Below are 13,182 nucleotides of genomic sequence, written 5' to 3'. Positions count from 1 at the left end.
CTGAGGTAGGCAGATCATGAGGTCAAGAGATCGAGACCATCCTGGTCAACATGGTGAAACCTCATCTCTACTAAATATACAAAAATTAGCCAGGCGTGGCAGCGTGCGCCTATGGTCCCAGCTATTCAGGAGGCTGACGCAGGAGAACTGCTTGACAAAGTCTCAAAAAAACAAAACAAAACAAAAAATTATATGCATGTGTATATATATGTATAGTCAGCAATATTTTATATTACAATCACATTTTTTAGTAGTAGGACTGCAATATAAATTCTTATGTGAAAAACAGCTCTCCACTCACCCAGAGACGTAACCTGAATCCAACTTGATACTATCAAACCTGATGGACTCTCAGCTTGGTCCTATACAACTTCAAATGGAAAACAAGCTGCCATATTAATGCTATGAAACTAAATAATCCCTATATTATATGCAAAAATTAATTCAAAATGTATCAAAGATCCAAATGTAAAAGCTAGAATTATTATATTTTCAGAAAAACACTTAGATGCAAATCTCCATGACCCCCTGGATTAGGCAATGATTTCTTAGATATGACACAAATACACAAAGAAAAAAACATAAATTTTGCCAAAATTAATTTTTGTGCTTCAAATGACACTATCAAGATGATGAAAACACGGCCCACAGAAGAAAAGGAAATTGGCTGGGTGCAGTGGCTCATGCCTGTAATTCCAGCACTTTGGGAGGCCGAGGTGGGCAGATCTATGAGGTCAGGAAATCAAGACCATACTGGCCAATATGGTGAAACCCCATCTCTACTAAAAACACAAAATTAGCTAGGTGTGGTGGCACGCACCTGTAGTCCCAGCTACTCAGGAGGCTGAGGCAGGAGAATCGCTTGAACCCAGGAGGCAGAGGTTGCAATGAACTGAGATCATGCCACTGCATTCCAGCCTGGTGACAGAGCGAGACTCCGTCTCAAAAAAAAAAAGAGGAAATTTTTGCAAATGTAATAAATAATGTCTAATAAAGGACATGTAGTCTAAATACATAAAGAATTCTTACAATTCAACAAAATGACAAATTGTTTAGGACCAGGTGCGGTGGCTCACGCCTGTAATCTCAGCACATTGGGAGGCTGAGGCAGGTGGATCACTTAAGGCCGGGAGTTTGAGACCAGCCTGGACAACATGGCAAAACTCCATCTCTACTAAAATATAAAAAATATAAAAACTAGGGCCGGGTGCAGTGGCTCACACCTGCAATCCCAGCACTTTGGGAGACTGAGGTGGACGGATCACGAGGTCAAGAGATTGAGACTATCCTGGCCAACACGGTGAAACCCCATCTCTACTAAAACTACAAAAATTAGCCAGGCATGGTGGCGCACACCTGTAATCCCAGCTACTCGGAAGGCTGAAGCAGGAGAATCACCTGAACCCGGGAGGCAGAGGCTGCAGTGAGCCAAGATCGTGCCACTGTACTCCAGCCTGGCGACAGGGCGAGGCGAGACTCTGTCTCAAAAAACAAACAAACAAAAAAATTAGCTGGGCATGGTAGCACATGCCTGTATTCCCAGCTACTCAGGAGGCTGAGGCAGGAGAATCGCTTGAACCTGGGAGGTGAAGGGTTCAGTGAGCCAAGATCATGCCACAGCCACTCCAGCGTGAGTGACAGAGTGAGGCCCCGTCTCAACAACAAAAAAATTTTAATGGGCAAAAAATTTGAATAGATATTTCTCCACCGAAATACCAATAAGCACAAGAAAAGACACTTAATACATCATTAGTCATTAGTGAAATGCAAACCAAAACCATAATGAGATGCCACTTCACACTAGGATGCCATCATCAAAAAACCACCATAATAAACACTGGCCAAACATAGGAACTGGAGTTCTTGCACCCTGCTCACAGGAATGCATAATGCTGCAGTTGCCGTGGAAAAGTTTGGCAATTCCTTAGTGTGGTATTGTGATTTACAACAAGAAATACGTATTTGGTCTTCATCTAGCTCCTAAAACCCTTGGAATCTTTTTTATATGTTAATACCATGACTGGTGGCTGGGGGTTCCTGGAGAGCCTCAGAATGGGGACTGGCAGCCAAAGGAACCAACCATGTGATTAGAGGGTGGAAACATTCAGCCCCACCCCACGAATCTTTGGGGAAGAAGGGAGGGGCTCAGGGCTGAATCGAACAGCAATAGCCAATGATTTCATCAATCGTGCATAAGTAACGAAGCCTCATAAAAACCCGAAAAGAGAGTTTGGAGAGCTTTTGAATTGGTGAGTAAGAACATAGCCACATACTCCATGGGGCCAAAGGCTTCTGGGTTCATGACCCTTACAAACCTCACATATGCATAGCTTCATCTGGCTGTTGAATTGTATCCTTTACAATATCCTTTGTAATACATTGGCAATTGTGAGTATACGGTCTTCCCTGATTTCTGTGAGCTGATCTAGCAAATTAATGAACCCAAGAAGGGGGTTGTGGGAACCTCCAATTTTTAGCCAAGTTGGACACAAGTTGTGGGTAACCTGGGAACCCACAACTTGTGACTGGTGTCTAAAGTGGGGGCCAGTCCTGTGAGACTGAACCCTTAACTCTGGTTAGTGCTAGAAATGAATTACAGAACACCAAGCTGGTGTTGAAAAACTGCTTGGTGTGAAAAAAAAAAACCCCCACATATCTGGTGTCAGAAAAAGAGAATCAAGTGTTGTGGGCGAGTACAGGAGAAAAATCATTGTTCTTTCTCTACAGACTTAGAAAGTTAAAACACAGTTACTGTATGACCCATTCGTTCAACATTTATTGAGGTCCTCCTACATGCAAGGTATATAACACAAACAAATTAAAACACATGCCGACATAAAAACTTGTACATATATGTTCACAGCATTATTCATACTAACTAAAAAGGGGAAACAATCCAAACTGTCAATTAATCCATTGATGAATGAAAACAGGAAACCCAAATATCTGATATTTAAATAACTGGTAAATGGATTAACTGTGGTATAACCAAAAAATGGGCCATTATTTGGCTACAAAAAGGAATGAAGTATTCATACAAGATACAACATGGATGAACCTCAGAAACATTATGAACTGGGCACGGTGGCTCCAGTAACTGCAACACTTTGGGAAGCCCAGGGAGAAGGGCTGCTGAGACTGGAAGTTTCAAAATCAGCCTGGGCAACACAGTGAAACTGTCTATATAAAAATTTTTTTAAGGCCAGGCGCAGTGGCTCACGCCTGCAATCCCAGCACTTTGGGAGGCCGAGGCAGGCGGATCATGAGATGAGGTCTAGGAGCTCGAGACCAGCCTGGTCAACATGGTGAAACCCTGTCTCTACAAAAATACAAAAATTAGCTGGGCAGTGGCTCATGCCTGTAATCCCAGCACTTTGGGAGGCTGAGGCGGGCAGATCACGAGGTCTAGGAGTTCGAGACCAGCCTGGCCAACATGGTGAAACCCTGTCTCTATAAAAATACAAAAATTAGCTGGGCACAATGGCTCACACCTGTAATCCCAGCACTTTAAGAGGCCGAGACAGGTGGATCTCTTGAGGTCAGGAGTTAAGAGACCAGATTGGCCAACATGGTGAAACCACGTCTTACTAAAAATTCCAAAAAAAGTATAGCCAGACATGGTGGCTCACGCCTGCAGTCCCAGCTACTCGGGAGGCTGAGGCAAAAGAATCGCTTAAACCTGGGAGGCAGAGGTTGCAGTGAGCTGAGATGGTGCCACTGCACTCCAATCTGGGAGACAGAGCAAGACTCTGTCTCGGGGGCGGGGCGGGGGGGGGGGACTACAAAAATTAGCCGGGTATGGTGGTGCATGCCTGTAGTACCAGCTACTAGGGAGGCTGAGGCAGGAGGATCGCTTGAACACAGGAGGCAGAGGTTGCAGTGAGCCTATGGTGCCACTGCACTCCAGCCTGGGCGACAAAATGAGACCCTGTCTCACCTGTCTCAAACAAACAGCTAAGTGAAAGAAGCCAGGCACAAAAGATTATATATAATTCCACTCACAAAATACCCAGAATAGACCAATCCAGAGACGAAAAATAGATGAGTGGTTTCCAGATACTGGGAAAAGGGGGAAATAGGGAGTGACTGCTAATGGATAAGGAGTTTGTTTCTGGGGTGATGAAAATGTTCTGCAAACAGCAGTGATGGTTCTGAATATATTAAAAACCACTGAATTGTACACTTTAAAAGGGTAAGTTTTATGATACGTAGACATTTCGATTAGAAGAAAAAAATGTGCATTAAAAGGATGTTAAAAGCTCACAATTTTATTTGACTAATTCTCAAGTTTTGAAGAGGATTGGCAAAAAACACACACTTACTGGAAACCATACTTCCACCCTCCTTCCTGTGGTCTGAAAATACAAAGAAAGACCTCATGTAACACATGTTCATAAAGGAAATCTATTTTTTCCATTGATAGCTGGTGCAGGGACTAGAAACCAGAAAAAAAAAAAAAAAAAAAAAAAAAAAGCATCTAGTAGAGTTGGCTTAAAATGGGAAGCGTATAGCATTAAAAGATAACTCACCAATTCCAAAGATCTAGGAAATGAAATAACCTATTTGTTTTTATCATTCCTATTTTATGTTTGGGGGGTGGGAGGTTACACAGCTATTAAGCAACAAAACTAGAACTCAAACCCATGGTTATCTGATTCCAAAAGCTGTGCTTACTTATTCATTTATTCAACATTTACTGAACCCTCCTACATGTCAGGCACTAGGTTACATCCAAGAAAATAGTAAATAAGCTAATTAATAAATAATAGCCAAAGGTATGAAGAATTTATCAAGTTAAAGGAAACTATTAGTGCTGGGATGGGAGAGCTATTTTATACTGGGTGGTCAGAAAGGGCTCTCTTCATATATATATATAAAAAGATATTTGAACAAAGCTCTGAGTGAAAAAAAAAAAAAAAAAAAGCCATCCAGATGTGTGAGAAGAGCATTCCAAATAGAGAAAATAAAAAAAAAAAAAAAAAAAAGCCATCCAGATGTGTGAGAAGAGCATTCCAAATAGAGAAAATAACAAGCAGGAGTAGCAAGAAAGCCAATAAGGCTACAGAGACAAGAGTACCTGGGAAAGGTTAAGGCCTCCTAGGCCATAACATGAAATTTGGATTATATTCTGAGGAAGAGAGGGAAGCCATAGTAGGATTATGAGTGAAATGACATGACTTTTGTTTTGAAAGAATCTATTGGGAATCTGAAGGCATAAGTAAACAGATGAGGGCAGAAGTAGCAAAACCAGTATGACACTGCTAATATAATCCAGGCAAGAAATGAGGATGTCAACTGTATTTACATCAGGAATTCAAAAAAACAGTTGAATTCCGGATATATTTTGAAAGCAGAGCAGATAGAAATTTGCTAATGATTTGCTAATGGTTTGACTGTAGGGTAGAATGAACCCAAGGTTTCTGGCTGAGCAAATGGAATGAGGTTGCCCATATACCAACGGGGGAAATACTATAGAAAACAAGTTTGGGTAAGATAAACAAAAAAACACAGTTTTATATGTTTACCTATCTGCTAATCTGTTTTTGTCTTACCCACTACACTCCATACTGATTTTTGTGCAATATAGCTTTTTACAAAGTAGTGAAACAGGACTTGAATCTGGGTCTTTTGATTATAGAGCCTGCGTTCTTTATCTCTAATGAAGTTTTACCAAAGCTGCTAAATGAAAGTAGAGTCTTTTCTTAGAATAAAACAGCTCAAAACCATGCACTGTTTCTTGGTGATCCAAGAACTACATTCACAAATAAAGGCTTTCAAATGAGGACATTTAATACCTGACAAACATGAACAAGTATTTTGCAGATACTACTCATAATGAAGCAGACAGCAATGACAGAAAGATGGAATAAAATTCATCTAACAAATGCTCAATTTAGGTAAATACTAAGGAGAACTATATTTTCAGAGAGATTCCAGATCATCCCACTTTATATTTTATTTTTATATATATTTTTTGAGACAGGGTCTCACTCTGTCGCCCATGCTGGAGTGCAGTGGTACCTTATTATTTTTACATAAATTTTTTGAGACAGGGTCTCACTCTGTCACCCATGCTGGAGTACAGTGGCACAATCCTGGTTCGCTGCAGCCTCAAACTCCCTGAGCTCAGGTGATCCTCCCACCTCAGCTCCCCAAGTAGCTGGGACCACAGGCATGTGCCACCACAGCCAGCTAATTTTTGTCCCACGCTGGGATCACCCCACCTTAAAAATTCTCCTTGATAATGAAGATTATCTTTGAAGGCCAGGCGTGGTGGCCAGCCTTCAAGGATAATCTGACATTACTTTCTGCTTTAGATTTCCTGCTTCATGAAGGCAGGAAAAAATACTTCCCCTCTATCTCTTTAATGTGCACATAGTGACTACAGTAAATATTTGTCCATTACTTAACACTTCAAAAAGCATTCCTAAATAGCAAATTCTTCATTAGTTTAATTCTATTTTATGTCAGTCTATTAAGCAATTCTATAATAGTAAGCTTCAGTACCTATAAAGGGATAATTTAAAATTCATATTTATATAATGCACCAAAAAAGTGGCTTATTTTCTTGCTGCATGTGTTTGCCTTAAGTTTAATGTTCTTCATAGTATCTTCATATTCTTTATAAAAGAGGAAGTCAACTAACCTAATTTCATTCTAATAGAGACGTAGCAGTAACTTCTGGTAAGTATGTACTTATTTGGAAAGTGACTTACTCAAAATCACATAGTAACTGAGTAGTGAAGCTAGGATTAGAAACTAAGCTCTGAAATCTATTGATGCTCTGAAGGTGTAAGCAATGTTCTCATCATGTGTATACTTGTGTACTGAGTAAAATTATAATGGTAATTTTTTACTGTTCAAAGATAATCCTTTTTCCTTTTTTTTTTTTTTTTTGAGCCGGAGTCTCACTCTGTCACCCAGGCTGGAGTGCAGTGGCATGATCTCGGCTCACTGCCAGGCGTCTCCACCTCCTGGGCTCAAGGGATTCTCCTGCCTCCGCCTCCAAATAGCTGGGATTACAGATGTGCTCTACCATGCCTGGCTAATTTTTTTTGTATTTTTAGTAGAGACTAGGTTTCACCATGTTGGCCCGGCTGGTCTCAATCTCTTGACCTCAGGTGATCCGCCCAACGCCGCCTCCCAACGTGCTGGGATTACAGGCTTGAGTTACCATGTCCAGCCTATTTTCTAACTTTTCATTATGTTGTAACCCTTTCATAATGACATCAATAAACAGATATGGTATCGTCAAGGCAACATGAATTCTGTAACAGTAATGTCTTAAGGGTCCATATTCCATCTCTCTAAATCACTACAGCCAATTATTTGAGTAAAGAGCTGTGGGCTGGGGGGCAATGGCTCATCCTGTCATAATCCCAGCATTTTAGGAGGCCAAGATGGACAGACGGCTGAGTCCCGGAGTTCAAGGCCAACTTCAGCAACAAGGCAAAAACCCATCCCTACAAAAAATACAAAAATTAGCCAGGCATGGTGGTGTGTCTGGTCCCAGCTGCTTGGGTGTCTGAAGTGGGAGGATCACCTGAGCCTGGGAGGACAAGGGTGCAGTAAGCCAAGAACGTGTCACTGCACTCCAGCCTGGGTGACAGAGTGAGAACCTGTTTGAGAAAAAATGTTAAAAGTTGTGAATAATCCAAAATAATGTATTATTTCTAAGTCTGAAAATAAGCACACATTCATACTTTATCTCCTGTTATTAAATCTCAACCTCCTTCCATCCCGCCAAATTGACAGTTAGAGAGGAAGTAAAGGCAGAAAATTCACAAGGGTAATTCAATTGATCATTTCTCTCAATTATATCACTGTTTTTAGAGTTGACAAACATCAACTACTATGCACTGACTTTCTAAGATCTTAAGACACAATGTAACAGGAGGCTGTATCTAAAATTAACAATTCTGGCCGGGCACGGTGGCTCACTCCTGTAATCCCAGCACTTTGGGAGGCCGAGGCAGGCAGATCACGAGGTCAGGAGATCAAGACCATCCTGGCTAACACGGTGAAACCCCATTTCTACTAAAAAAAAAAAAATACAAACACACAAAAAAAATCGGCCAGGGGTGGTGGCGCACACCTGTGGTCCCACTACTCAGGAGGCTGAGGCAGGAGAATGGCATAAACCCGGGAGGCGGAGCTTGCAGTGAGCCCAGATCATGCCACTGCACTCCAGCATGGACGACGGGGCGAGACTCTGTCTCAAAAAAAAAAAAAAAATTCTAGAATGTCAAATTAGAAAAGTATATAGGGTATACGTTAAAATTGCTAACTCAGGAGAAGTCTGAAGCAGTTAAATTCTAAAATCAGAAATTATATCCAGGAGGTCAGGTATTTCATAACATTAATCCACAGGAAAGAAAAAAAGGTTATAAAATTTTTTAAAAAAGCATTTAACAAAAAAAAATACAATTTAAGGATTCACCTGAGAAAATACCTCAATACTGCTATACTTTCAAAAATGTTTAGAATCACATAAAAATTCACTTCAATAAAATAATGCTTCTATAGTTTGGGGATAAAAGTTTCTACCAAATAATCAGAGTCCCTAAAATGCTAAAACTAAAAATTTGCTACAAGAAACTTTCCACGTAATATTTTAAGATTTTTAGGGCGCAGTGGCTCACGCCTGTAATCCCAGCACTTTGGGAGGCCGAGATGGCAGATCACGAGGTCAGCAGATCAAGACCATTCTGGCGAACACAGTGAAACCCTGTCTCCACTAAAAATACAAAAAAATTAGCCGGGCGTGGTGGCGGGCACCTGTAGTCTCAGCTGCTGCTCGGGAGGCTGAGGCAGGAGAATGCGGTGAACCTGGGAGGCGGAGCTTGCAGTGAGCCGAGATCGTGCCACTGCACTCCAGCCTGGGCGACAGAGCGAGACTCCGTCTCGGAAAAAAAAAAAAGATTTTTAGAATTACCAAAATTAAACGTAGATCTGTTTAACTCCTGTCAATTTTAGGTATCACCACAAATACAACATTCTCTTAAGAATGATTTCTTAAGGCTGGGCACATTGGCCCACGCCTGTAATCCCAGGATTTGGGGAGGCCAAGGCAGGTGACTGCTTGAGCGCAGGAGTTCCAGACCAGCCTGGGCAACACGGTGCAACCTGTCTCTACAAAACACAAAAACCCATAGTCACAGCTACTCAGGAGGCTGAGATGGAAGGATCACTTAAGCCCAGGGAGGTTGAAACTGCAGCACGCTGAGACTGCGCCACTGCACTCCAGTCTGGGTGACACAGTGAGACCATCTCCAAAAAAGAAAAGGTTTTTTAAAATGTAATTTAACTGTAATCTTACTTAGTGATACATTACTTTTTTCTAGGAAGAAACAATAGGAAGGAAAAGAAAAAAAGAAAACGAGTAAAGAATGCCTCAAAGGGATCACGTAAGTCTGAAAACCACTATCTTGAATTGTATATGGCAGAACTCTAGCAATTTTAGGGAGCAGAGAGTCTCCAGCATTTACAGGTGGTGCCAGGATATTGATCTCCCATCCCAGGAGTTTCATGAGGAGCTGCCTGCCAGGTGCTTCTAGCCTCCCAATCTCATCATCTACTTTAGTGTACTATTCGAAACTTACTTTCTATGTGGACAGAACCTAAAAGATGGTTGAGACGCACTGACAGAATACATTAAAACAATTACTAGCTCAACTTTAAATACATACTCTCCAAAAGAAATTCAAAGTCTTACTTGTTTTACTGCATTGATCCTAAAGACTATTTAATTTTTATCAAGTAATGAAATCCCATGTTACATGTGTATAACATGGCATAAAAAAAAATACAGTTCCTCTTACAGCTTAAGTAACTTCTTCAGCAGCAGCAACATCCTGGTGTGGGTAAGATAAAGAAATCTACTAAAAGCTTTTTGAGTAAGGACATGGTCATTCCATGTTATAGTTTATTTTTTCCTAACCGAAATCCCCAAATGATCAATTTCCTAGCCTTCCATGTTTTTTCTCCACTGCACTATCACCTTCTAATATAATAACACACTTGGCCAGGTGCAGTGGCTCACACCTGTAATCCTAGCACTCTGGGAGGCCGAAGCGAGTGGATCACTTGAGGTCAGGAGTTCAAGACCAGCCTGGCCAACATAGCGAAACCCAGTCTCCACGAAAAACACAAAAAAATTACCTGGTCGTGGTGGCCAGCACCCGTAATCCCAGCTACTCAGGAGGCTAAGTAGGAGAATTGCTAGAACCCTGGGAGCGGAGGTTGCAGTGAGCCGTGATTGCACCACTACACTCCAGAATGGGCGACACAGCGAGACTCCATCTCAACACAAAAAACAAAAAACAATTAACTTAAATATGCTATTATTATCTGTCTCTTCTTACCAGACTATTTATTATTAAATCCATGAGGGCAAAAATCTTGTTCGCTTTTGTTCACTGCTATAACCGCGGCACCTAGATAAGTGTCTGACACACAGAGGGCCCCCAAAAGGTAACTGGCTCAGTGAATAAACAAATTTGATAATTTGATTGAAGATTTATGTATAATCTAGTTGTCTTAAAAGAGCCAGATGTTGCCATTAAGATAGTCAGGATATAAATTCTGTACAACAAAGATACAGAATAACCACACAGAAAGTAGGGCTGTCTTTCAAAAAGCCTGACTTATATATATTTAAATATTCTTAAAGATACTACCAGAAAATCTGCACTAGATATTTTAAAATACAAACAAAAGGAAAAGACTTTTTACTTTAATAAAAAGAGTTAAGCATCCGTTTTCCATTCCTCTAACCAGAAAACACAGAAGAATAGAGAGTGATAAGATTTAGATGGAACAAGGTGAAGGAAAAACTTCAAAGAGTGGTAAGACAGTCTGAGGTAATACCTAGGGCACAGAAAAATGCACTATCGCACTATCAATCAAGTATTTGTTTCCATTGCTTAAGACATCATGTAGGCCGGGCACCGTGGCTCACACCTGTAATCCCAGCACTTTGGGAGGCCGAAGTGGGCGGATCACCTGAGGTCGGGGGTTCAAGTCCAGCTTGACCAACATGGAGAAACCCCTGTCTCTACTAAAAATACAAAATTAGCTGGGCGTGATGGCGCATGCCTGTAATCCCAGCCACTCGGGAGGCTGAGGCAGGAGAATCACTTGAACCCGGGAGGCGGAGGCTGCGGTGAGCCGAGATCGCCCCCATTGCACTCCAGCCTGGACAACAAGAGCTAAACTCCGTCTCAAAAAAAAAAAAAAAAAAGACACCATGTAAAGTTCAACATTACCAACCTCTCTCTTACAAACAAATCTGCCTTTTCCAGATACTAAATCTAACCAGATGGCACACTACGTTCTCTTGTCAAATATTATCACAAGTGTTGTGGATTTTAATCTTAATTTTTACTCTCAAATAATGTTTTAATCTTAATACAGATAATAATCTTAAACTTGTCATAAAAAATGTTTTACTCTTAACACAGATAAAAATCTTTAAGTGGTCATGTAGCCTACTGCATCTACTGTTCAACTAGCATTCCACAGTTCCTTTTTTTGGCCTCAAATGACGAAACTTCTCTAACGTCTCTGGGGGACTAGTGTAAAGTATAATGTTTCCTGAAATTGTTCCTGTTTTTTTCCCTGCACCATTCGTGACATCTCTTCAACTAGAAATGTTACATAAAACTTTTCTGTTCTGCAGGCAAGTCCAGAGGGAGAAGCAAAGGTAAAAAGAATATTGTAAGGAAAACAGGTTGAAAGGGGAATAACATAAAAGCACAGGAGTAAATGTGAAGCAAAGATATATTTGTACAAAAGAGGAAGAAGTTGCAGAAAAGGGAAGAAAAACACTTTTAGCAGAGAAAAGAAAAAAAAATGGAGGAGGAACAGAGACTTGCTTCTTTCAGAAACAAAAGCAAAAAACACTTCTAAGAAAACGTGGTCTCTTTACCCAAGGGGATATTATTAAAACGCTAAAGAGTATTCAGCTGACACTCCTATTGAGTGTTCTACTTTCTCTTCCAATGTCTTTGATACCGCTAGTCTTCACCTATGAATTAAATGCAGGCTATAGATAACGCAGCCAATCTCTACAAAACTACAATTGTGGTTGCCATCTTTGCCTGAAAACAAAAACACAAAAAACCCGCAACTCGCTGAATTCGGGAAAAAGGAGTAAATTAAGTTGGAAAGCCAGAAAACCACGCCTTACTAAGTCGGGTGGATGTGGCACAGGTTAACAAACGCCTCCTACCAAACTATGGTTCCACTAAAGGTCTGCGAATAAGGGCAAAGAGATGTATAGCCTTATCGCGACCGCAAGGGTGGGGCCTTGTAGGGGGAAACAAAATAAAGGGCGAGCTATCCCGAAAGGTTTAAGAGGGCTGAGGACTTGGCTCTCGGGAGATCGCCCATCAGGCAGTGGACTCGGGGCAGCTTCGAGAGGAAGGAGACACTGGACTGCTGAAGTAATGTCCGCGAGAATGCCGAGGCTGATGGAAAGAGAGGATACCCACGGGCACAGGATTAAGAGTCAAAGGGAAGAAGAGAGAGACGGGGCCAAGCAGTCTGGGGGGCCCGGCGTGGGAGGCCGGAGCAGAGGCCGCTAAGCGCCGTCCGCAGCCAGCCGCCTTCTCCGGAGACGCCTTCTCAGCTCCCCCACACTCAGCCCCTCGCCGCCCCTGCCCCGGCAACAACCGCGGGCGCAGCTGTTTCCGTCGGGCCAGGGACAGCGGGGGTAAAGGCAACCCTGGGACTGGCGGGCAGCAGACTGGCAGCGGCCGTGTGTGTGTGTGTGTGTGCGGTGAGCCGATTCTGAGGCTGCCAACACCAGACTTCGCCCTTTCTCCCCCAAGCCTCCTTTATCACCCAACTTCCCGGCCGGCTGGTGTCCGCTTCGACCGACGGATACCGCACCCCCCCCAACGCCTCTCGCCGCCTCTTACCCCTCCCCCGACGCCCTGAGCTGAAGGAAAACAAGCCACCTGGGCCGATCCCGAACCTGCCCGGGTGTCCCCGAATCGCGGACGCCACCCCCGCCCGAACGCTAGCACTCTCTCGGCGGCTCCCTGGCCCGCCCAGATGCAGCAAACTCCTCTCACCTGCATTGACGCCATGATGGAACCATCCCCCCCAGACCGGCGAGGCCAGAGACGCAGGGGGAGGAGCTGCCGTGCTCGCGTCACGCCGCGGGGGCTCAACATC

At 42.6% G+C, this 13,182-nt stretch overlaps 1 protein-coding gene across 3 annotated transcripts in view; it reads right to left on the bottom strand.

Annotated features, from left to right (window-relative positions):
* Nucleotides 1-13,182, bottom strand: part of UBE2W (ubiquitin-conjugating enzyme E2W (putative)) — an 87,520-nt gene extending 74,338 nt beyond the window's left edge. For 2 of the 3 annotated variants that reach the window (XM_011981998.1, XM_011981999.1), the window contains exon 1: nt 13,080-13,182. In XM_011981998.1, coding sequence (XP_011837388.1) covers nt 13,080-13,181 — 102 coding nt within the window. In that variant the 5' untranslated portion in view covers nt 13,182. Of the gene's footprint in view, nt 1-4,322; nt 4,356-13,079 lie in introns of all 3 variants that reach the window. The other variant, XM_011981997.1, reaches the window with a different exon arrangement.

Source organism: Mandrillus leucophaeus, unplaced genomic scaffold (genome assembly GCF_000951045.1).
Source record: "Mandrillus leucophaeus isolate KB7577 unplaced genomic scaffold, Mleu.le_1.0 Scaffold233, whole genome shotgun sequence".
Taxonomy (NCBI): Eukaryota; Metazoa; Chordata; class Mammalia; order Primates; family Cercopithecidae; genus Mandrillus; species Mandrillus leucophaeus.
This window is presented reverse-complemented; position numbering and strand designations above follow the sequence as displayed.